This window comes from Hypanus sabinus, chromosome 8 (genome assembly GCF_030144855.1).
Source record: "Hypanus sabinus isolate sHypSab1 chromosome 8, sHypSab1.hap1, whole genome shotgun sequence".
Classification (NCBI taxonomy): domain Eukaryota; kingdom Metazoa; phylum Chordata; class Chondrichthyes; order Myliobatiformes; family Dasyatidae; genus Hypanus; species Hypanus sabinus.
This window is the reverse complement of record NC_082713.1, coordinates 167,100,385-167,126,277: the sequence shown is the minus strand read 5'-3', so window position 1 is coordinate 167,126,277 and position 25,893 is coordinate 167,100,385. Positions and strand designations below refer to the sequence as shown.

Below are 25,893 nucleotides of genomic sequence, written 5' to 3'. Positions count from 1 at the left end.
GTTCTGATCACCTCACTAGAGGAGGGATGTTAAGGCTTTGAAGAGGGTGCAGAAGAGGGTGCAGAAGAGTTTTGCCAGGACACTGCCTGGCTTAGAGGTCATGTGCTATCATGAGAGGCAAGACAAACTTGGGTTGTTTTCTTTGGAGCAGTAAAGTCTGAAGGGAGATCTGATACAGATTCATTGATAGAGAGGACAGAGAGTATCTGTTTCTCAGGCTTAAAATGTCTAAAACCAGAGGGCCCTCTTTGAAGCTGGGGTGGAGGGGGGGTAGGTTCAAAGGAGATGTGAGGGTGAAGTTCTTTTACTCAGTGAGTGGTGGATGGCTGGAATATGCTGCCTGGCATGATGGTAGAAGCAAATATATTTGAGGCTTTTAAGATATGTGTAAATAGGCACATTAACGTGAGGAGGATGGAGGCATCTGGACATTATTCAGGTAGGAGGGATTAATTTATAGGGGATTTTTGATTTACTTTTTAGCTGGCTCAACACAACATTGTGGGCTGACTGTTCTATGGTTCTACCTTGTCCTACAGATGCCACTCGACGCTCTGGGATTGCTGTCAGTCCTATTCAAGTTCTCGACCTGAAATGTCGACTGTCCGTTTCCCTCCAGACCTGACAGCTCAATCGTGTATTGCTCCAGCATCTTGTTTGATGCTTTATTTGGAGTAATATACCAACATAATTGACCAAGAAGCGAGACGCTGGAGTTGTTCCAGATCACAGTTTCTGCATTCTCCTGTGTCAACATAACTGAGAATTAATTAACAGACTTACTGCTGCTTTTTGTTGGAGGATGGTTGGGGGCCGGTGGCGCCAGCGGACGCTGCAGTTCCGACCATGACCGCGGGGAGGCTGGCGGCGCTGTTTCCGGAAGTGATGCAGCGACCCTTCAAACGGCCGCTCGAGCGCAGAGACGCGGTGAAATGGCCGACGGTGTGGATCACATCGACATCTACGCGGATGTCGGCGAGGAGTTTAATCAGGTAATGGTCGGCCCGCTGTTGTCGGGTTCTGAAGCAGCAGGAGATGTAGCATTCTTGAAGCCCTCTACTCTCAGACTGTCACTAGGTCGTGGGGGTTAAAATCGTCACTGGGTCGCCGAGATGGGCCTGGGTTGTCGGTGAAGAGCCGTCCCGACGTCGTGCACGCATACAGCGGCACTGCCACCGTCTTATGCCGCCCTTCGGTTAATGAATGAATCGTAGCCCCGATTTGGCCTGAGTGAATTCTCCACGGAGGATATCGTAGGCCGCTGGCTTCCCGCCCAGCAATATGGAGCCGGGGGGGGGGGGGGAGTGTGCTCGGAATTTCGGGGTAACTTGTCTTCGCAAGACGGCTGATTGAATGTTTTAATGACTGCGGCTTTTATTTTCTTGCACGGACTCGCTTGATGTGCGGGTCCCTCGTTCCCGACACGCATCTTTGAGAGAACAAAACATGAGAACATGGCGGCGGAGAGCGGGAGGCGGGCTGAGTGATTGCGTACCTTCAGCTAAACAGAATACTCGGTTAACACCTCTGCCTTAAGTGAGGGAAACATTCAAACCATGAAAAATTCGGTTTTTGTTTTGAAGCAGAATGAATAGAATAGCAAGATCAATTTCTTCTCTGTATAATGCGTTTTGATATTTTAGGCTAACTTGATGTCGTAAATCAGTTTAATTCAGGGTTACATTGCTCAGTCTGGGAAACTAGATAGAGGGGATTCAATATTTGTTTGACAAACATAACAATCTTGTATAACTCTGCTCGCCTTTGCAAATCGGTCCCTCCCTCCACTCCGCCGCCGCATGCTTTGGTAACGTGACCAGTAGCTGGACTCGTTTGTTTTCGTGTCCGCCTGGGGGGAGAAATGTCTCTCATTTTGTGAAGGCTATTTATTGCATAACTATTTTTGGGTGACCCTAGATCATACCGTTTTTTTTAGTGCATTGTCACAAGTAATGACTAATATTAATCCTTCAGTGTTCACTTTGTTGTAGAAATGTAGTTTTGCTTATAAAGTCTATATATTAAAAGGAAACTTGCAGAATTACCCTACCCCCCTTTTTTAGTTTAGGTTTTTGAAGGTTAATTTCTTATAAAAATTAAAAAATAGCAATCAAATTTGGTTATTTTGATTGTTTTGATTATACTAAAATTGGATATTGTTAAAAGGTGGTATGAATTAAAATAATAAGCATTTCAAATTCTAATTGAGAACAGGAAATTCCTGACATTCACACAATGCATTTTGTAAGCTTTCTGCTGCTTTTCAAGAGAGAAGTTCTACATTTGAAGTCATACTGTGTGCTATTTGTAAGTGCAATTTTTAAAACACTTTTTTCCAAATGTAAATAATCCTTTGTGGTGGTGAGCTTCAGGAAAATACATTAATTTAACAAATCATAAACGAGAAAGTCTGCAGATGCTGGAAATCTAAAGTAACAGAAAATGCTGGAGACACTCAGCAGGTCAGGCAGCATCTATGGAAAGGAATAAACAGTTGACATTTCAGGACAGGGGAAGACGCTGGCACTAGAATTTAAAAAAGCTTGGGGGGGGGGGGAGAAGGCTAACTCGAAGTTGAAACCAGGTTGGTGGGAAAGGTAAAGAATTGAAGGTATCTGGTAGGTTAGTGGACCATAGGAGGAGGTGAGAAGAGATAAAAGAATTACCTATCTAAACTTTGCCCTAATCTCCTGGCATTGAGACAAATTGATAAAAGACTTTATATTGCTTGGGATATTAACTTGTTTCAGGTGGGAATTTGTTAAAGCTTTCTGAATAAGTGTAATCACCTTTTGTAATTTACCAAGAACAAAGTTCAACAAAGTGTAGAGTTAAAATACAGCAGGAAAGTGAAGCTTGTTTAGAGTATACAAAATAGAGAGGGAAGGAAGAGGTCATGAAAAAGTTGTGGCAGGGAAAATTAAAGACAGTTGAAATATGTTTAAGGATATAACAAAACAAAGCCCTAAGAAAAGATTAAGGCATTAGATACTAGTATGGTAATATGTGTGGAGCAGGAGCGTCTGTGTGGTTCTTAATGTATATAATATGGCGACCTAAAAGGGGAGAGTGCAAAATACTAATGACTTAAAATTAGCAACAGATGAAGTATAAAAAGGTTTTGCCTCTTTGAAAGTGGATAAATAACTTGGTTCAGAGGGAAATTAATCTTATACTGACTGGGTGGTGGAATTAAGGTTTATTGTCACTGGCATGTAGTGAAATTTGTTAATTTAGCAGCAGTTCAATGCAATGCATAATATAGAAGAAGAAGAAGAAGAAGAAATAAAATAAGTAAATCAATTACAGTATACCTATGTTGAATAGATTAAGAATTGTGCAAAAAACAGATAATAAAAAAAGTGAGGTAGTGTCCACGGGTTCAATGTCCATTTAGGAATCGGAATGCAGAGGGGAAGAAGCTATCCCTGAATCGCTGAGTGTATACCTTCAGGCTTCTGTACCTCCTTTCTAATGGTAACAGTGAGAAAAGGGCATGCCCTTTTAAGGGCTGGAGGTCCTTAAAAATGGATGCAGACTTTGAGACACTGCTCCTTGAAGATGTCTTGGGTACTTTGTAAGTAGGTACCCAAGATGGAGCCAATTAAATTTACAACATTCTGCAGCTTCCTTCCGTCCTGTGCAGAAGCCTTTCTCCATACTAGACAGTGACAGCCTGTCAGAATGCTCTTCACGATACATCTATAGAAGTCTTTGTTTTTGTTGACATATCAAATCTCTTCAATCTCCTAATGAAGTATAGTTGCTGTTTTGCCTCTTTTATAATTGCATTGGTATGTTGGGGCCAGGTTAGGTCCTCAGAGATCTTGACACCTCGGAACTTGAAGGTGTTCACTCTGTCTTCTTCTGATCCCTGTAAGGATTGGTATGTGTTCTTTCATCTTGCCCTTCATAAAGTCCACAGTCAGCTCTTGCATCTTACTGGCAATGGGTGCAAGGTTGTGGCTGCAATACCACTCCACTAGTTGGCATATCTTGCTCCTGTATGCCCTCTCATCTCTTATCTGCGATTCTACCAACATGATTGTATCATCAGCAAATTTATAGATGGTGTTTGAGTTATGCCTAGCCACACAGTCATGGGTATAGAGAGAGTCGAGCAGTGGGCTAAGCACACACCCCTGAAGTGCGCCAGTTTGATCATTAGCAAGGAGGAGATATTATCCCCAATCCGCACAGATTATGGTCTTCTGGTTAGGAAGTTGAGAATCCAATTGCAGAGGGAGGTACAGAGGCCCAGGTTCCGTAACTTCTCAGTCAGGACTGTGAGAATGATGGTGTTTAAAATGCTGAGATATAGTTGATGAACAGCATCCGGACATGTTGTTGTATTGTCCAGATGGTCTAAGGCTGTGGGAAGAGCCACTGAGATTGCTTCTGCCGTTTACCAATTGTGGTGATAGGCAAATTGCAGTGGGTCCAGGTCCTTGCTGAGGGAAGAGTTTAGTCTAGACATGATCAACCTCTCAAAGCATTTTGTCACTAGATGTGAGTGCTATTCGACTGTGGGTGGTAGACAGTTGTGTAGTGTAACTGCGTACCCAACAGGCTGGCCACAGCCGACCACAGGCTGGTGGTGAACTGGGCACCTCTGTCGGAGGTAATGTGGGCCGGTACCTGGAAGCGTGCTACCCAGGTTGCAACCAATGCTTGGGCGCAGGAATCAGTAGATGTGTCGGTGAGCAGGACCGACTCTGGCCACCTCATGAACTGGTCTACCATAGGTAGGAGGTACCGTGCTTCTCGGGTCTCTAGTGGGGGCCCACGATATCCACATGAATGTGGTCGAACTTCCGGTGGGTTCGAATTGCTGCGGCGGGGCTTTAGTGTGCCGCTGCACCTTGGCTGTTTGGCACTGCGTGCACGTTCTGTCCTATTCACTGACCTGCTTGCCACGCCACGCCACGCGAACTTGCTGGAGACCAGCCGGATGGTTGTCCTGATAGATGGGTGCGCCATTACTGTGTATGGAGTCGAAAACTCGCCGCCTCCAGGCTGCCGGGACGATGGGGCGAGGTTGTCCAGTAGCCACGTTGCACAGGAGGGTCCTCTCACCTGGGCCTACGAGAAAGTCTTGCAGCTGCAAACCCAAGACTGAGGTCCTGTAGCTGGGCATCTCGTCGTCTGCCTGCTGCACAGTCCACCCCCAGGGACAGGGCCTGGAATGTGCATCCACCACGACGTTGTCTTTTACCGAGATATGCTGGATGACCATTGTGTACTTGGAGATGTAGAACAGATGTGGCTGCTGGCGAGCCGTCCAGGGATCGGACACCTTCGTGAACGCGAATGTCAATGGTTTGTGGTCTTTGAATGCGGTGAACGGCCTGCCTTCTGCGAAGTACCTGAAATGCCGGATTGCCAGATTCAGTGTCAACAGCTCCCGGTCGAAGGCACTGTACTTGAGTTCGGGTGGTCATAGGTGCTTGCTGAAGAACGCCAGTGGTTGCCAGCTCCCCTCGATGAGTTGCTCCAGCACCCCATCGACTGCTGTGTCGGATGCGTCCACTGTGAGGGCAGTCGGAACGTCCATTCTGGGGTGCACCAGCATCGCGGTATCTGCCAAGGCTTCCTTGGCTTTAACGAAAGTGGCCGCAGCCTCCTCCTCCCAAGAAATGTCCTTGCCTTTGCCCGACATCAGGGTGTACAAAGGGCGCATGATACGTGCTGCTGAGGGGAGGATACGGTGGTAGAAGTTCACCATACCAACGAACTCCTGCAGGCCTTTGACTGTGTTGGGCTGGGCAAAGTGGCAGATCGCATCTACCTTAGCAGGCAGAAGTGTTGCCCCGTCTTTGGTAATTCTGTGGCCCAGGAAGTCGATGGTATCGAGGCCGAACTGGCATTTGGCCAGGTTGATAGTGAGGCCGAAATCACTCAGGCGGGAGTAGAGCTGGCGGAGGTGGGACAGATGCTCCTGACAACTACTGCTGGCTATAAGGATGTTGTCCAAATAGATGAATGCAAAGTCCAGGTCGTGTCCCACCTCATCCATTAGCCGCTAGAACGTCTGTGCAGCATTCTCAGGCCGAATGGCATTCGGAGGAACTCAGAACAGGCCGAATAGGGTGATGAGTGCTGTTTTGGGGATGTCTTCAGGGCGCACCGGGATTTGATGGTATCCCCGGACCAAGTCTACTTTGGAAAAGATTCTTGCCCCGTGCAGGTTTGCTGCAAAGTCCTGTATTTGCGGCACAGGGTAGCGGTCTGGAGTTGTAGCCTCGTTCAGTCTGCGGTAGTCGCTGCAAGGTCTCCAATCCCCGGCTGCTTTGGGCACCATGTGCAGGGGGGAGGCCCATGGGCTGTCGGACCTCCGTACGATCCCCAATTCCTCCATCCTCTTGAACTCCTTCGCCAGGTGGAGCTTTTCCGGGGGGGGGGGGGGGGCCTTCGTGCGCAGGCTTGGAGGGGTGGTCCCTGGGTCAGGATGTGGTGCTGTATCCTGTGTCTGGGCATGGCTGCTGTGAACTGCGGTGCCAGAATCAATGGAAAGTTGGCCAGGATTCTGGTGAATTTGTTTTCCGACGGAGTGATGGAGTCCAGGTGTAGGGCCGGCAACTTGGCTTCACCCAGGGAGAACGTCTGGAAAGTCTCGGCATGTACCAGTCTTTTCCCTTGTAAGTCGACCAGCAGGCTGAGCTCGCAAGAAGTCTGCCCCCAGGAGTGGTTGGGCCAAGGTGGCCAGTGTGAAAGCCCACATGAACTGGCTGGCGCTGAACTGCAGCTGCACTGTGCGGGTGCCGTAGGTCCATATCGTGCTGCCATTTGCGGCCTTCGGTGGGTCCTGGCTTCCTGTTGTGGTTGTCGTACCCTATTGGGGGTAAGAAGCTGATTTCTGCTCCGGTGTCGACCAAGAAGCGGCGTCCCGACTGTTTGTCCCAGACCTACGAGAGACTGTCCTGGTGACCAGCCGCCATAGCCATTAGCGGCAGCTGGCCCTGGCCCTTGCAGGGTGGGCCACAACGGCAGGCTCCTCTGTCCCACCACTGTTCACTGTCCTCCTCACTCCTGCCTCTTTGTTGCCTGCCGGGCCTGTTCTGGTCTGCTGTTGGACGCGTGGCCTGGTAATCTGACCGACGGACGCCATGCTCTCCCTCTTGGCTTTCCACAGCACGTCTGCCGGGGCCGCCACCTTCCGGGGGTCGCTGAAATCTGTGTCGGCCAGCAGCAGATGTATGTCCTTGGGCAGTTGCTCTAGGAACGCTTGCTCGAACATGAGACAGAGCTTGTGTCCGTCAGCCAGGACCAGCATCTCGTTCATCAATGCTGACAGCAGCCTGTCTCCCAAACCATCCAGGTGAAGCAGGCGGGCACCCCGCTCACGCCGTGAGAGGCCAAAGGTCCCAATGAGCAGCGCTTTGAATGCTTCATATTTGCCTTATTCCAGGGGCGACTGTATGAAGTCCGCAACCTGGGCAGCCGTTTCCTGGCCAAGGGCGCTCACCACGTGGTAGTAATGCATGGAATCAGAGGATATCTGCTGAATCTGGAACTGGGCTTCTGCTTGGCTAAACCATACGCGTGGTCGCAGCGTCCAGAAAGTCGGCAGTTTTAGTGAAACTGCGTGAACAGATGAAAAGTCGGTCATCTTTGGTCCAAATCCCGTTTGAACCGTCGGGGTCACCAATGTAGCGATGTACTGCATTCAGAGCTAGAAATAATGACACGCAGTCAGTAAGTCGTTTCGAGACTGGTTTATTCAAACTTGGCAGCGCTGGCATTTAATCCCTAGCGCCCGCCCTCTCAGTGGAAATGAAGTCAGAGGTGCATTACCAAAGTCTCTCCCCGCGCGCTGGCTATTTGTGAGCCAGTTCGCCTGCGCAGAAAGTGGGTCGCCACAGAATGTTAATTTTGCATTCTACTGCTCACAAATTTAAAGATTTCCTTGTACAATATGCAACGTTGGATTGGGCAATAAATTTTGTCCTATCTCGTGCCTTTATACTAAAGTTTAAAAAGTGTGTGCAGTAACAAGAAAAAGTTTGTGATCCCTTTGCAATTACCTGGTTTTCTGCTCATAAAATGTGGTCTGATCTCATTCCAAGTCACAATAATAGACACGATCTGCCTATACTGATAACACACAAATAATTGTACTTTTCATGTCTGTTTTATTGAACACATTGCTCAATCGTTCACAGTCCAGGGTGGAAAAATTTATGTGAACCCTTGTATTTGATATCTGGTATAAACCTCTTTAGCAGCAATAGCCTCCACCAAATATTTCCTACTGCGAGTAGGAATTTAATACCATACCTCCATACAAAACTTTTTCAGTTCCTCAGTATTTCTGGCATAATTTGCATGAACAGCCATCTTCAGGTCGTTCTGTTATTCATTTAACTCTTGTGTTTTGGATTATTGTCTTGTTGCATGATACTACTTCTATTAAGCTTCGGGTGGCTGTGTGCATATCTGCCGAGAAGTTCAACTTTTGTTTCATCTGTCCACAGAACATTGTCCCAGAAACATTCTGGAAAGTCCAGGTGGTCTTTTGCAAACTTTTGAAACATGCAGCAGTTTTTTTTTGTTTTTGGAGAGCGGTGTTTTCCTCCATGGTGTCCTTCCAAATGAGCACCATTCTTGTTCACTGTTTTTCTTATAGTGGATCCATAAACAGAGACTTCTAACAAGTTTGAGAGATTTCTGCAGGTCTTTTGCTGTTGCCCTGAGTTCTTTTTCACCTCCTTCAGCATTCATTGATTGGAACACCTGATTCTAAATAGCTTTTGTGGAAGACATCCTAGAGGTTCATGTAATTTTTTTGAAACTAGTTTATGATTATTTAAATGGTGTACTCATTACTAACAGGAAGTATTAATTGTGCTGTTAGTTTGGACAAATTGTGTCAGTCTATGATTGTGACTTGGATGAAGATCAGACTGCATTTTATTAATTAATGCAGAAAACTAGGTAATTACAAAGGGTTTACAAACTTCCAACTGTAGCTTGTACAGTCCAGTCTATTGTTTTGATACCTTGCTTTTCACAATTATCAATGAGGGTGACTTTTATTTTCTTGGTGTGGTATTTTCAAAAACATAATAGGTGAGATGTTTTTCAAGAAGAACAAGTTATATGTATGCAGAACTTTTAATCAGGACTTGATGTCAAAGATTTTTGAATATTTGAAAATTTTAATTGTGTTCTTAGGAAACGGAATACCCTGGACATGAACAGATAGATTTATATGATGATGTCATTTCACCATCTGCCAATAATGGAGATGCACCAGAGGATCGTGATTACATGGATAGCATACCACAGTCTGTTTCAGAGGATGGTGGCAAAACTCCTAACTCATTGGGTCCAAATATTGTTTATACTTACACAGGCAAGAGAATAGCTTTGTACATTGGAAATCTGACTTGGGTAAGCATTGAGACTTGTTTATATTTTTACTGCTATTTTTATTTGTACAATGGGACCTGAGTTTGTCAACATCCTTTCTTTGGGAAGTTTGCATTTTCAGTTATTTTAAATGGACAAGTTTGTGTTTCAGTACAGTATCAGATGGGTAAATTAATCTGGGTTTAAAAAAACATCTTGCTTCTAATGCAAATAATTCCAGTTGCATTTGAAGTAAGTTTTTTTTTATCCAGACTAGTCAAAGAAGTTAATTCTATCTTTTAGCATTCCCACTGTTTTTCTGTGATGCAGATGCCTTAGGATTTTTTTTAATCAATAATAACTCTGTTATAAATGTATTTCAGCCCTGTCCTCCAATTAAATAGTTAAGATCAAGATAGGACATTTAGAAGATTAATATATTAATATTACAAGTATGTTGCCTGGCTCCAGCAGCAGTTTCTAAGCATATAGTACCTTTAACACAACTGAAACCTTGCAAGACTTCGTAGGATTTGGTTTCGAACCAATAATAATGAAAACATTTTCCATCCAGAGAGATAGGCAGCTGAACAAATACTTGGTAAATCAGTTGGTTCTAATGAGAATGCTGTGGGGAAAAATGAGGCAGAGTTTCAAGGTTCACTTGAGAGAGTGAAGGCACCAGAGAAGTGTTTTTTTTTAAAAATGAAGAAGAGGGCAGATAGCTCTGAAGGCAACAAGGTAGGAGAGGATGAGATGGGGCAGGGAAGATGTAAGCAGGGTGGGAATGTTGGAGACATTTTGTGCAGTTCTGTGTGGCTTCAAATTGATGTATCTAGTAAGAGATCAGCTAGGAGAGCAATGGAATAGTCTGGTTTACAATTGACACAGCAGTAATTCATTTGCTTGAAAAAAAAGGAAAATTGACTTGATTTTCAAGAAGGCGTGTTTATTATTTGCATGAATATGACTACCAAGTTCTTGTCAAAAATTAAGATTGCAAAGGCCATAGTTTGTGCATTTGTCAGGGCAAGAGGTAGAGCTGAAGGATAGGGAACATTTTTTATGCTGATTTATGATTTGACGGTAATTTTAGCTACTAGATAGCTGAAAACTGGCAATTTTAGTGATTTTTGGTCTGATGTTGAATTCCTGTAGATCAGAAATGTATGAAGATTTATTTAAAAGGTCATTCAAAAACAATATAATGAATTTGTAAAATTGCAGATTAGTTATGTTTTGGGTATATATTGAAAATCTTCATTCCATCTTCACAACTGAAAATGGTAATGTTTTCATTCCTCCATGTTTAGCTGCCAAGTATCATCTTCAGAAATAACTTAGTTTTTTTTTAAGGTTACTGAGCACAGTTAGAATGTGTGTGTTTTGAGGCATGTGACCTATTTGAAAATGTCTCAAGGTTTTTTCCCCTCTACATTGTCATACAGTGGACCACAGATGAGGATTTGACTGAAGCTCTGCATTCAATGGGCATTACTGATATTTTGGAGATAAAATTTTTTGAAAATCGAGCTAATGGACAGTCTAAAGGGTAAGAACATATAATGAATGTAAAGGGGGTTTCTTTTTTCTTTGTTACTGTTGGGAAAGGGTTTCTTTTTGTTAACTAGCAGGAATGCTAATTTACTGATAACAAGAATGGTATTCCTTTGTAAACCAAATGGGGATTAATGTTCTTCTGAGTCTGTAAGCTTTTGTTGATGGGCTTTTGGGCAGATCGGCACGAGGGGGTCGAGAGAGAGGACGCAATGCTCTAAGCTGGGCGAGGATCGGACCCCAAAGGGGGGTCCGAGGCCGGGAGATTCTCCGGGGGGGGGGGGGGGGATGAAGCTAGATGTGCTTGGTTGACCACTCGGAGGGTCCTGAGCTGTTTGGAGAGTCGAGGAGTTCGGAGGGGATCGAATGGTGGCCAGAAGACTTCAGTAATTGAGCTCCAACGGCTGTGCACGAAGTGGTTTGGACTTTGATAAGTTTGGCGCCTTTTCTTTAATTTTCTCTTCATATATATTGTATTGTTATTAATCACTTAGTTATAGTAACCTTTATAAATTGTGCTCATTTAATCGCGTATGGTGTACTGTCTGTTTGTGGGCGAGGCAGGGACATCACACAGCATCCACACCAGCTGATTACCCAGTTTGGCAGGGCCGAAGGCTGCTCCCCTAGACGAAACGAGCTGAGCCAGCCTGAGGCGACCCAGGGGGTTACATTGTGGGGTGCTCGTCCGGGGTTGATTTCTGTGGAAGCTGTGTGATCACCCTCTTTAAATTGTGTCTGCGGCGAAGAGCTGGTGTGCCTTTGTGGGTGTGCGATTGCTGGTTATCGCTCTGTGTGTGTTGGGTGGGGTGGCTGCTGTTGCTAGCCTGGAGGTCGTTGTTCGAGTTCCGACTAGTGCTGACGAAATGGTGGTGGGACCATGGGTTGTCCGTACTGTTTGGAGAGTGAGGAGTGACAGGTTGGGATGTTTCAGCAGTGGTGAGCTCCGCCCAGTTATTGGAATAATGTCCAGCCCTAAAGGGACGGAAGCGTGGGCGGAGCGGACCCCTCAGTTGTTGGGTGAGTGGCAGTACTTGGCTGAGGAAAAGCGACAGGGACGGGTTGAAAGTTTGAGTAGGCGGGCTGGTGACTTTGTTAGAACTGTCAGGCGCAATTACCCCGAAGTGACCGCTGCCAGTTCTGGGAAAGTGTGGGAAAATGCGTGTGGTTCGACTGGAAGTCAAATGCCGCAGCTGGGGGGCTTATCATACCCGTGGCAGGAGATTGGTGGTAAGTTTTTAGGGTATCCCTTTTTGCCTAGGGGGGCAGATAAATTGCTTGTGGTGCCAAGGGGATCTGTCAAGGGGATCAGTTGTTCCGTTGATTCGAGAGGTGTCGGGAAACTTAGAGGAGGCCCAGTGGGGGAACGGCTTGGGGTCTCTGGGGGCTCACGTTCCCAGCAATGTACCAAGGAACAGACCCTATTCCTGAAGGCTTAGAGGGGCCATGCGCACAGGTGTTGTTACGGATGGATGGAAGTCAAGTTAAAGCCATCCTCGGCACCGGGGCGCCGGTTAAGTTGCTGTACAGTTTGTTTCATAACCGTTATTGGAAGCATTTACCCTTGACGACATTGAGGACACTGGAGATTCGGGGTACCAGAGCCAGTGATTATCCAGACGACGGTTGTTGGTCAGTGAAAATGGAGTTCTTAGAGGCAAATGTGGAGGAGACTGAGGTTCATGAATCGTTAATGCTGATGTGTCCGGACCCTGTTGAGACGGGCAGCGTTTCTGTTCTAGAGAGAACCAATATCCTGCTGGTGCGCTTGGGGGCCTGCCCGGAGGAGGCGGGTGAGCGTTGTTTGGAGGCATTGTCGATGCACCCAGAGTTTGGAGCTGCTTGTGCAGACGTGTGTAGCAGCATTGGGCTGATACCGAATTCAAACGAGCCAGTGGTGGTACGGCCTGGGGGAAGTATCTGAGGGTGAGACCCTCTTAGTGGACGCTGCGAAATACCACGAGAGAGGGGAGTTGACTGCTGAAGACACCTCGGGGAGAGAGAGAGGTTGCGGCGACTGGCCCCTGAAGCCATGGAAGACGTAGGCAGCGTGTGTGTGGATTGTATTGCGTTGAAGAGGCGCACTGTCAGTGACCAGAATATGGCCCTGGGGGCTGGAGAGGCGATGGCCTGTCTGAATGGTGCGATGTGGTTTAAGGTGCTCGATCTGAGGAGTGGATGTTGCCAGATCCCGATGAGTGGGGCCGACAAGGATAAGACGGCCGTTATAAATTCCCTAGGAGTCTTCGGGTCCGAAGAGATGCCACAGGGCATATCTGGAGCCCTTGCAACCTTCCTGCGGGGCAGGTGGAAGACCATAGGGGATATGGAGGCGTTTGGAGTTTTGGTGTATGTGGATGATCTCTTGGTATTTGGTTTTGCCTCAGGAGAATATGAAGTGAGGTCGTTGCAGGAGCAACTGAGAACTACCAAGTTAAAGTGTTTTCTGGATACGTGCCAGGGCTGGCGAAGGTCGCAGCTCATGAGTGACTGTCTCTACGGAATCAAGTTTGAAATGAAGACGGAGAGACTGGAGAAAGCGATCTGGAACCAGTCGAAAGACTTACAAGTTGGAGAGAATGAAGAAAGTTGTCTGACTGAGGGTAATAGCAAACTGAGAACCCGGAGAGGGGAGTTTGCGGAGGTGAAGAAATTACAGACGAATCTCAGAAGAGAGAAGCGGAAGCTTGAAGGGAACCTGAAGATGACCATCGACAGTTCAAATGAAGTGCAAAACCTGAAAGTTGATCTGGAAGAAGTCATGAGGAAGAAAGATCTGGAGAGAAGTGCAGTGAATACTGAACAGGAGGCTGAAGAGACTGCGGGAGCAGTGCAGGCCACGTGTTTCTGTTTGGAGAAGATCAAACAGCAGCTACCGATCACAGGAATGAGGAAGAATACAGATTCGATGGATGATGTGCTGGATGTGTGGTACATGCTGCCTTTTGCTGACTTTCCCTCGATTGAGGAAGAGACCTTTGGCCCTTCTCCCATTGAGTCAGGTGTAGCGGGGAGGGTTAGCTGTGTGCAGTGTGGGGCATGAGTGAGAGGTTGAGAGAGGAGTTGGTAGTGGGCCCAAGGTATCCCCAGTTGTGTCCAAGCCTGAAGGGTTTAGGTGAGGGGGTACGGAGGCCTCAGAAGGGTTAGAGAACTCCCAGATAGTTGGCCTAAGTAGCGCCTGAGGAACAGGGCGTGAGGGTTACTGTGTGGGGAGGAGTTGTCATTGTTTGTGCTTGGGTTACGGTGTGTTGGCAGGAAAGGTGGCGAGTTATTTAGTAGTCATGAGGACATGACTTTTATTTGGTGGAGGGAGAGTGTAAAGGGGGTTTCTTCTTTTTTCTTTGTTACTGTTGGGAAAGGGTTTCTTTTTGTTAACTAGCAGGAATGCTAATTTACTGATAACGAGAATGGTATTTCTTTGTAAACCAAATGGGGATTAATGTTCTTTCTTCTGAGTCTGTAAGCTTTTGTTGACGGGCTTTTGGGGAGATCGGCGCGAGGGGGTCGAGAGAGAGGACGCAATGCTCTAAGCTGGGCGAGGATCGAACCCCAAAGGGGGGGTCCGAGGCCGGGAGATTCTCCGAGGGTGGGGGGGATGAAGCTAGATGTGCTAGGAGGGTCCTGAGCTGTTTGGAGAGTTGAGTTCGGAGGGTCCTAAGCTGCGAGTTGAGTTCGGAGGGTCCTGAGCTGCGAGTCGAGGAGTTCGGAGGGTCCTGAGCTGCGAGTCGAGGAGTTCGGAGGGTCCTGAGGGTCCTGAGCCGCGAGTCGAGGAGTTCGGAGGGTCCTGAGGGTCCTGAGCCGCGAGTCGAGGAGTTCGGAGGGTCCTGAGCCGCGAGTCGAGGAGTTCGGAGGGTCCTGAGCCGCGAGTCGAGGAGTTCGGAGGGTCCTGAGCCGCGAGTCGAGGAGTTCGGAGGGTCCTGAGCCGCGAGTCGAGGAGTTCGGAGGGTCCTGAGCCGCGAGTCGAGGAGTTCGGAGGGTCCTGAGCCGCGAGTCGAGGAGTTCGGAGGGTCCTGAGCTGCGAGTCGAGGACTTCGGAGGGTCCTGAGCTGCGAGTCGAGGAGTTCGGAGGGGATCGAATGGTGGCCAGAAGACTTCAGTAATTGAGCTCCAACGGCTGTGCACGAAGTGGTTTGGACTTTGATAAGTTTGGCGCCTTTTCTTTAATTTTCTCTTCATATATACTGTATCGTTATTAATCACTTAGTTATAGTAACCTTTATAAATTGTACTCATTTAATCGCATATGGTGTACTGTCTGTTTGTGGGCGAGGCGGGGACATCACACAGCATCCACACCAGCTGATTACCCAGTTTGGCAGGGCCGAAGGCTGCTCCCCTAGACGAAACGAGCTGAGCCAGCCTGAGGCGACCCAGGGGGTTACATGAATTTACACTGATTAGGTACTTACTGTGAAATTTCTGAATTTTATAATGGTAGTATATTTCAGTCCAAAAAAATTGGCAGTAGGTATTTAAGATGCAAGTAACTTGGAGTTTATACAGTAAATGTTCATCAGAAATCTGTGCTGTGGCGAATGGAATATCTTGCGTTAATAAACAGGAAATTTTAATTTGTAACATCTAACATTGGTTATCTCCATTGATTTGTCAAATATTCTGTGTCAAGGTTATTACCAAATGTTTGTAAAACACTAATAAATTGATTATACCAGCAAGAGCCTCAGAACTTGTTTAGTACTCCTCAACCATCAGACTCTTGAACAAAAGTGGATAACTACACTCACTTGCCCCAGCATTGAAATATTCCTGCAACCAATGATCTCACTTTAAGGACTCTTTATCTCATTATGTCATGATCTCGTTATTTATTGCTATCTATTTATATTTGTATTTGCACAGTTGTCTTCTCTCTGATCTTCATTGATCATTTTATAGTTATTATGCCCACAAAAAAATGAATCACAGGGTTGTATGTGGTGACATATATGTACTTTGATAATAAAATTGACTTTGAACTTTGATTAACATGTTTTCGTGCATTTTTTTGTGTTTAACCAGGTTTGCACTTATTTGTGTGGGATCTGAAAGTTCATCCAAAAAACTGATGGATATGCTTCCTAAACGAGATATGCACGGACAGAATCCTATTGTTACACCCTGTAATAAGCAGTCCCTGAGTCAATTTGAAATGCAGTCTCGGAAATGTAAGAATATATAAATATGTACAAAGAAATGCAATGATTATCTTGTTGCATTAGGATATTCGCTTCGTATTTTGGTTATGTTTTATACATGTTTTAAATATAACATTTTCTGTTTTGATTGTTTAATAACATGTCAAGTTGTTTGATTTTGAATTCTGGATTTAAGTACTTTTGTGGAATTACTCAGGAATCTCTTATAGGTGGACTTAATGTTTTAAAGATTAAAAATTAGCTTTATTTTTCGCATGTATATCAAAAGATAGTGAAATGTTGTTTTTGTTAATGACCAACGCAGTCCGAATATTTGCTGGGGGCACATCACAAATGCTGGCATGCTTCTAATGCAAATGGAGCAAGTCCACGGCTTGCCTTTATTAATTCATACCACCTAAGGAAAACTGAACACCCAGAGGAAAGCCATATGGTCACGGAGAGAGCATGTAAACTCCTTACAGACAGCTGCAGGAACTGAACCCCAATCTCTGGTACTGTAAAGCATTCGACTAGCCGCAACACCACCAGCATGAATTGAGATTCTCCTATGCAGTGTTCAAAAGCATGGAGTTTACCTGATGTATGGCAATAATTTTTATTTCAACCAGTTATACCATAGGTCTTTGATTCTGATGTTATCTAAGTGGGTTTATAAGATAACAGTAATGTCCAACAGAAGAATTGCTATCTCATGAACAGTTTATCTTCAAACTTAAATTACTTTAAGCTTCTAGAAAATTAGTTATATCATTTATATTAAATATGCAGTTTTATGTTTTGCCACCATGTGCCTACAAGATGCTCTCAGATTCCTAACTTTACAGAAGGTGCCTCGTGGGGTTGGCAGCTGGTACAAGGTTATTTGAGCTATATTGCTGCATATTGGGGAAAAATAACTACTGGGACTTGTTTTGAAAATTTATGTTTAAGTGTAAGTCATTGATGTTTGCTCTTGCAGCCACTCAGTCTGGTCAGATGTCTGGTGAAGGCAAGGCTGGGCCTCCAGGAGCCAACAGTCGATTAGCATTTTCCCAAAGTGGAAGGGGGCGGGGTCGCTTCCCACCATCTGGCCCCGGTGGGGACAGATTCCCAGGACCTTCTGGACCAGGAGGGCCACCTCCTTTTCCTGGTGAATATCAAAGTAAATATCAATTTTTTTGGCTTTGGGGTGGGGAGGGAAATATTTTTTTAAACTGATAAATATATTTAAAAATCAGAATCAGAAACTGCTCAGCAGGTCAGACATCTGTGGAAAGGAAAACTGGTATAACATTTCAGATCTGGAACATTTCATCTGATGAATGTTCCTAGTGTTTTGTGTTTGATTTCAGTATTGTTCATGTTGTTTAGATAGCCTCGTCATCTGCATTTCATATACAAAATAGAATATAAATATTGTGCAACACAAAATGCTGGACCAACTCAGCAGACCAGGCATCATCAATGCAGAGAAATGAACAGTCGATATTTTGGGTCAGAATCATTCATCAAGATTGGAAAGGAAGAGGGGAGAAGCCAGAATAAAAAGGGCGAGGAAGGAGCACAAGCTGGCAGGTGATAGCTAAATCCAGGTGGGTGGTGGGGTAGGGAAGGAAGTTATGGAAAGGTATAATGTGAGAAAACTAGGTGGTATGTGGAAGAGACAAAGGGCTGAAGGAGGAGGCATCTGCTAGGAGAGGACAGTAACCCATGGAATAAAGGGAAAGAGGTGGAAAATCTGAGTGAGGTGGGAGGAATAGAAAGGGTGAGGGGGGGGGCTACAGGAATGAGGGAAATTAAAGGAGTGGAGAAGGAAAATGCCTGGTTACCAGAAGTTACAGAAATTGATATTGATGTCATCTATATTGAAGCCTATCAATAGAACATGAGGTATTACTCCTAACCTGTGTCTGGCCTCATTGTGGCAGTGGAGAAGATTGCACAGATATGCTGGTGGAGAAATGGGAGGTGGTTCAAAATATGTGGCCACGGGGAAATCCTGGCTATTGTGACAGGCAGAACTAAGGTACCTGAAGAAGCAGTCCTCCAGTTTGTTGGGTTTACTGATGTAGAGAGGACTGCAGTAGGACCACCTACCTTTCATGTCCCTCTAGCCTATCACCTGCTAGCTGTGCTTCTCCCCTTACCCCTACTTTCTATTCTGGCTTCCACCCGCTTCCTTTGATTTCAAGTTCTGATGAAGGAACTTGGCCCAAGATGTTGACTGTTCATGTCTATTCATTGACACCAGACCTGAGTTTTTTTTAGCATTTTGTGTTTTGCACAAGGGTGTTGATAATGATTAGAGATTAAATTACTGGAAGCAAATTATTGAATGAATACGTGGAGATAGAAAGTTGGTTTCAGTGTGGATGGCAATTTTAAAAATATATGAAATATTTCTGAGAGATGTTATTTTCCAGGGAGTTAACAAATAATGATGAAATTGATGTTCTTTCATTCTGAGATTACATGCCATGAAGATTTTTTCCTTTGGAGAAGTGAAGATGTTCATATTTCTAATAATTTCAGTGTTAAATGTTGAATTTATTTTCTCAATTTAAACTGTCATTATAATATTGGTGTGCTGTCTTTCTTTGAATGTAACGCCGTCATTTCTTTTTCAGGACAAGGTCCACCACGGCCACCTCCAGGTCCTCCTGGTCCACCAGGCCCCCCAGGTCCGCCTCCACCTGGGCAAGGTCTTCCTCCTCCAATGGGTGGTCCACCAAATCGTGGTGATCGTCCTCCACCGCCGGTTCTGTTTCCAGGACAGCCATTTGGGCAACCACCAATGGGACCACTCCCACCTGGTCCTCCCCCACCTGTTCCAGGCTATGGTCCTCCTCCTGGTCCTCCCCCTCCTCAGCAAGGACCACCACCACCACCTGGCCCTTTTCCCCCACGTCCACCAGGTCCACTTGGCCCTCCTATTAATATTGGTCCACCCCCACACCTTCCTGGGCCCCCTCCAGGTGCACCACCTCCAGCCCCTCATGTAAATCCTGCTTTCTTTCCACCACCAGCAAATAATGTAATTCCTTCATCTGACAGTCGTGGACCTCCTCCATCAGATCCATATGGACGTCCGCCACCATATGACCGAGGAGACTATGGACCCGCTGGCAGGTAAATTTTGTGTGTCCTTCCATTTTGATACTGTAAAAGTTGAAAAACTGTATGTTAAATGTAACAAAGTTTAACTGAGATTAGCAAGGGGAAAGGATATCAGAATTTAAGTATTGAGTTTTGCTTGTTAAGCCTATTAGTTCAAATCAGGTATTTTGGGTCAATGTTGAAATGAATTCATAGTTTTGGTTCCATTTTTAGGTAAATTATTAAGATCCTTATTAATTTGTGACTATTTTGGAAGTCATCATCAGTTGCATTTTAGCAAATGTAGTTTGGGTTTTGGCCCAGCATGACCCTTTGTAATTTTTGGCTCTCACCTACGCCAATCTTGCAACGTTTAGAAATTAAAATATTTTAAATAGAAACAGAAGTACAGTTCTCTTACATAACTGAAGTTAAAGTTACTTGTCTTGAGAGTAAATGACCAGCTGGTGAAACCAATACACACTGTTTTGGTAGTGTATTGAATTTATAATCTGCGTTCTGTTGCTGGAAGTCAAAAGAAGCTTCGTACTTCATACATTTCCCTTTGGAGTTAACCCTTGTCTCCCTGAGTCCTCTTCAAGGAAATGACTCCTAGAGGCGGTTTTACACTAGATTCAGACTTGGTATAACCATGGTACAGCAGCAAGCATAACTTATGCAGAAAATGGTGGTGTTACACAAAAGGAGTTGATTTTCAGTAACTGGATAAATGAACGGCATAAATAGAAATACCATGTCTGACTTTTCTTAAAGAGATGAATCTTTAACAAGTTTACATTAATTTTCTCAAAACAGAGACATGGATTCTTCTAGGGCTCCACTCAGTGATGCAGAATTTGAGGAAATCATGAACAGAAACAGAGCAATTTCCAGCAGTGCAATATCAAGGGCCGTCTCAGATGCTAGTGCTGGTAAACAAATAGCATGATACTTCTCTCCCTCACCCCATGATCCTCAGGAAAAACAGTATCGATTATATAAGTTAGTATTCAATGTACTGATTTGGGTGAACATTCATTAGGGATCTATTGAAGCTTCTAGATGGCATGTGACAATGGAAATTAAATCTCCAACTGAAACATATCTTTAGATTGGAGATTGTTGCATATCAGCTTTGTAATTAGTGAGAACAGTTCAAGAAGCTTGATAATGAAATTGATATCCTTCTAATTAATGACTTTGTACATCTGGGTTCACTTACATTAATTGGGCCAATGACAAACCAGAAATTACTTGGTTGGGGTGGGGGGAGAAGGTATGGGTAAAGAATGGGCTGAGGTAGTAAGTAATTTCAGCTATGTGAGGATTATTAAGCTGACTACATTCATTGATCAGGTTTTCCATTAAGAGGTGAAGGGATGGCAATCGTCATTCATTTTGTAGAAATGTGGCCACAAAGCTTTGCTGAATTTTTGAGATGGTTTTACGATTCATGACTTCATTTATTGTTTACATCTTGCATATGTCTGTTGCACCTAGCAGTGGTAATGTTGCATAGAGCAACCAATCAAGATTGAATATTTCTGATTATAATTAAGAAAAGCAAACTAGCTTTTAATGCAATGACAGGTTACAGTACAGGTAATGCTTGCATATCACATACTGGACACAACACAGAATTAATCTTTTAGGGGTTCGATAAGCTAGCACTAGTGTTGGTATAATTTTAAGTTAATTGCTTTTTCATACTTTTATCAAAATAATCCAGTAAAATGTTGTATTTCACATTTACTTTTTTACATTATTTTCTGAGCCATTGTCTTTAACTCTTATTTGTTTTTCAAAAGATTGTATTTTGCTGCCTGTTTTTAATTTTAACGATACTGAATCTCATCAGTTACTGTTTTTCAAATTAATTCTGGATCTTTTAATACAGAAATCTAAACAATTACAATGGATTAATTTTTTTTGTTTCAATTATAGGTGACTATGGAAGTGCTATTGAAACTCTGGTTACTGCTATCTCTTTGATAAAGCAGTCTAAAGTATCTGCTGATGACAGATGCAAAGTTCTCATAAGTTCACTACAAGATTGTCTTCATGGAATAGAGTCAAAATCCTATGGCTCTGGGTCTAGGTAGGTTGTAATTTCCATTTTCATCTAAGTTCAGAGTAAGTTCAACTGACCCAACAGTATAGAAAATGCATGTTTATCTTGACATTAGTTAATAAGTGTAAACACTTTGTCACATAAGTGAAAGGTGATATTATTTGTCAAAGTCATTACTGTTTTGACTAAAGCTTGCCTAATACTGGATGGAATGGTTTGCCATTTTGTTTTCAAGAGTAAATTATCTGTATCCAATGAGGTTCAGTAAATAATTTCCAGTAATACAGCAGTTCCAGTCAAGAATAGTTTTGGTTTATGTGAGGAATTCATCTGAAGTTTCCATTGGAAATTTAATGTAACATATTCTCAATATTGTATAAATCAAGGTTATTATGGGTCAATTTCAGATTGCTTTTGTTGTGATTTATGTGATTGTGCATATATCACATAAAACAATCAGGACATTCAGAAATAGTGAAAATTGTTTCTCCTGCACTATTCTGATTTGTAAACTTATCGTTGTCATTCTAGTAATACTGGTAACATGTACTTATCTGCTTTTGAGAATCTGATTGAAAGCTCTTATGTAAATCGACTTTGTCCACTGAGGGTAATCTGAACAGAAGTGTCAAAAGGGCATTAAATTTCCCTTCTGGACTTCTGTTTGAAATTGTGGCAGAAATAAAATTTAATTTGAAATTGGTGTCAAGATAATTTATACAATGGGGTAGTTACTGGGAGTACTGTGTATACAGGGCCCTTAGCATTTCAGTGATCCCTCACCTTCCCCACCCTCAAAGCCATCAGGCAGGAGATGCTGTAGTTTTAGGACAAGGACTGTTAGCTTCTTTCCCCCAGACCGTGAGACTACTGAACTCCCTGCCACCACCCAGGTCTCACTGCATGAAGCACAAGTAGTGTTATGCTGTTTACTTTTTAACTTGCAGTATAAATATGCCTTATTGTTAATTTATTTGTGTTGTGTGAGAGATATATTACTATATTGTGCACCTTAGTCTGGAGGAATGTTGTTTCGTTTGGCTGTATACATCTATACAATTAAAATACCCCCAATTTGAAATTGAAGCTACTTCGAAACGGGCTGTTTTCTGCAGCAGGGGGCATATGGAACTGAGAGCTTGGTCACAGGATAAAAGGAAGGCTTGAGTACAAAGCAAGTACAAATTTCAGGATGTTGGGCAGAATTCTTTAGGAGGATATGGATGGATGTTCCTTGTATGCAAGGCAGTTATAGTTTTTTTTTGGAGTCTGGACATTAGGAGGTCTAGTGAAAGCAGACGTTCAATGGTTATGTTTTTGGCGGAGCAGATTGGTTATTTTCATTTAGCAATAACAATTTATCATCACTACTTAAAAATTGCAGTGGCTATCTGACATTCTTAAAGATCTGGAGAATCTGACACTCAGCATCAATAATTTTTGACATTTGTGCTGTAAATTTGACCAAGCAAATGGAATTTGGCAAGGTAAAGGCTTGAGGGGACTGAAATATTATCAATTTGATCTAGGAGACAGCAGGGGGATTTGTTTCATGGGAGTAGAATGAATGGAGTTGGTCTTTGGGTTAAGATGAATTGAGAAAACAGGTGATAGGAAAGAAATAAGGTAAAGGTGCTAATTTACTTGGGCAAATCTTTTAAAAAAAAACTGGTCTTGTGGCTAAAAGAGGGAAAGGAAGCAGAGATAGCTGGTTTTAATTTGTAATAGAGCAGCCTAGTGGTACAAATGCTAGTGATGGGTGCAGGAGTGAAAATGTTGCAGAAGAAACAGGTTATCTGTTACATTGTATTATGGGATAATCTGTTTAGTCAGATAAGCAGGGCACAGTGGAACTTTGTGGTTTATCTGGAGACAGCAGTGTCTCTTGTCAGATCCATTCAAGTGTGTGTTTATTATATTCTGTGAAGGATAACTGGCCAGCATTCAGTGAGAGATCATTGGTATCATTGGGAGTGAGGAAATCAAAGGTGGGGGCAGGTGAATTTATAAGGGATTCTGCCAGGAGCAAAAATTTGAAAGTTTGGGAATGGAAGTGTGACTAGAACAACAAGGGAACAATTTGGAGTGAGGTTACTCTGACTGAGGTACAATGAATGTGAAATGTATATGAAGGTAAAGATTGAGGATAAGGAAGTTGTTGCAAAGGCTGAAGGAAAAAAAACTGGAGCTAAAGAGCTGAGAACTTTCATGGAATAAAATTGTTGGTTAGAAGCCATGTTTTGACCACCAGCTATTTCCAAGATGAGGTTTTCTGCAGTGTCCACAAACCTTTACTTGTCTCAAACTTTTTAATAAGTTCATTGCTGATGACAAAACCATCTGATATGAGACAATGAAATAAATGGGCATAAATGTATATTTTGCCAAAGGTTTCATAAAGAGCCATTGTCATCTTTGTTCCCTGGATTAGCTTCCACCCTTGCAAATTGAAACACAGAAATTGGAGTTTAATTGAAGGCTGGATGCCAGTGCATCTCCAGTCTTAACAGGTTCACCAACTCAGCTTCACTCCAGCAATGGTTAACATATTTGGTAACATAACTGATAGAAAAATGCAATTGTTTCTTATTAAAATTGTCCGCTTTTTAAAAATCATGGCGACTTAAGGAATAAAAAAAGTTAAAGAACTGCTCAAAAATTTCTTTAATTATCTAATATTTTAAGGCAGTTTGAAGGGCTTTGACACAGCAGTATTTTGTCAAAAGCTCTCTGATATGGGCCTTTTATGCTTACTTTGACTGACAGAGCTTGGAGGCACCGTCACAAACCCCCACAGTCCCTGACCCTATGATCCCAATCTCTGGGCTCAACATGAGAGCATCTTTCAGGAGAGTGAATCCACAGAAGGCATCTGGCCCAGGTGGTGCACCTGGCCAAGTACTGAAAACCTGATTAATCAACAGATATCTTCAGTCTCTTGCTTTAACGGTCTGAGGTACTTAAATCATACCAGTGGTAACCCGCCTCAGTGACTATCATCCACCATGATAAAATCCTTTGAGAGGTTGGTAATGAAGTATATCAACTGAAGAGTGACCTGCATCTGTTCCAATTTACCCTATTGTCGTACCAGGTCAATAGCAGATGCCATTTCTTTGGCTCTTCACCCAGCTCTGGAATGCTTGGACATGAAGATGATACGTCAGGATGCTCTTCATTAACTACATCTAAACATTCAATGTAATCATCCCCTCACTTCATCCCTAAACTCCAAGACCTGGGCCTCAGTACCTCCCTGTGCAACTGGATCCTCTATTTCCACACTGGCAGACTCCAGTTAGTATGAATTGGCAACATCTCTACACTCATTATCAGCACAAGTGCACCAAAGGGCTGTGTGCTGAACCCTTGTTCTGCTCACTTGTGATTGTCTGGTGGCTAAGTACAGCACCAGTGTCAAGATTGTGTGCTGACAACATTGTTGGCTGAATCAGGGGGGAGAGTAAAAATTTGAGTGGGACCATTATAACAGTCTCTCCCTCAAATGTTAGCAAAACCAGATGGAAGAAGCCAGAGTTCCATGCCCCAGTTCTAATTAGGGGAATGGAGGTGGAGAGGATCATGATCAGTTGCTTTAAATTCATTGGTGTCAACATATCAGAGAATCTGTCATTGAACCAGCACATGAATGTCATTGCAAAGAAGGAACAACAGCATCTCTGCTTTCTTAGAAGTTTGTGCAGATTTGGAATGTCACCATAAATTGACAAACTTCCAGAGGTCACCTCACTACAGGAAGGATGTGGATACTATAGAGAGAATTCAGAGGAGCTTTACAAGGATGTTTCCTGGATTGGGGGGTATACCTTATGAGAATAGTTTGAGTGAACTTGGCCTTTTCCCATTGGAGCAATGGAAGATGAGAGGTGACTTGATGTGTATAAGATGTTGAGGGGCACTGGTTGTGTGGATAGTCAGAGGCTTTTTCCCAAGGTTGAAATGGCTAACGTGAGGGGGCATAGTTTTAAGATGCTTTGAAATAGGTACCGGGGGATGTCAGGGGTAAGTTTTTCAGAGTGTGGTGGGTGTGTGGAATGCACTACCAGCAGTGGTGGTGGAAACGGATACAATAGGGTCTTTTAAGATCCTCTTAGATGGGTACATGGAGCTTAGAAAAATAGAGGGCTATACAGTAGGGAAATCCTAGGCAGTTTCTAGAGTAGCTTACGTGGTTGGCACAACATTGTGGGCTGAAGAGCCTGTAATGTCCTGTAGATTTCTGTGTTCTATACACAGTGGTGCATGTATTTAACTGGTTGTATCATGGCCTGTTATGGAAACACCAATGTCAAGAACTAGAAAAAGCTACAGAGAAAGTAGTGGATACAGGCAAAGCCCTCCCCAGCATGAAGCACTGCCACATTTAAGCAGCATTCATCATCAAAGATCCCACCGTCCTTACCATGCTCTCTTCTTGCTACTACCAACAAGCAGGTGATACAGGAGCCTTGGGTCCCAATCTGGCAGTTCAGGATCATTTATTACCCTACAACTATCAGGCTCCTGAACCGGTGTAGATTGCTTTATTCACCAATATTCTGAACTGATTCTGACCTTACAGACTCACTTTCAGGGACTTCACAAATCATGTTGTCAGTGTTATTTTTGTTTTGCACAATTAGTGCTTTGCACATTAATGTTTCTCAAGTCTTTGTTTAT

At 43.8% G+C, this 25,893-nt stretch overlaps 1 protein-coding gene across 1 annotated transcript in view; it reads left to right on the top strand.

The window, feature by feature from the left end:
- Positions 1–838: 838 nt before the first annotated feature.
- cpsf6 (cleavage and polyadenylation specific factor 6) overlaps positions 839–25,893 on the top strand; it is a 43,458-nt gene continuing 18,403 nt past the window's right edge. Inside the window, exons 1-8 of the mRNA XM_059978465.1 lie at positions 839–992; positions 9,175–9,393; positions 10,800–10,903; positions 15,928–16,073; positions 17,026–17,208; positions 18,674–19,175; positions 19,959–20,074; positions 21,087–21,240. Coding sequence (XP_059834448.1) covers positions 933–992; positions 9,175–9,393; positions 10,800–10,903; positions 15,928–16,073; positions 17,026–17,208; positions 18,674–19,175; positions 19,959–20,074; positions 21,087–21,240 — 1,484 coding nt within the window. The 5' untranslated portion in view covers positions 839–932. The remainder of the gene's footprint in view (positions 993–9,174; positions 9,394–10,799; positions 10,904–15,927; positions 16,074–17,025; positions 17,209–18,673; positions 19,176–19,958; positions 20,075–21,086; positions 21,241–25,893) is intronic.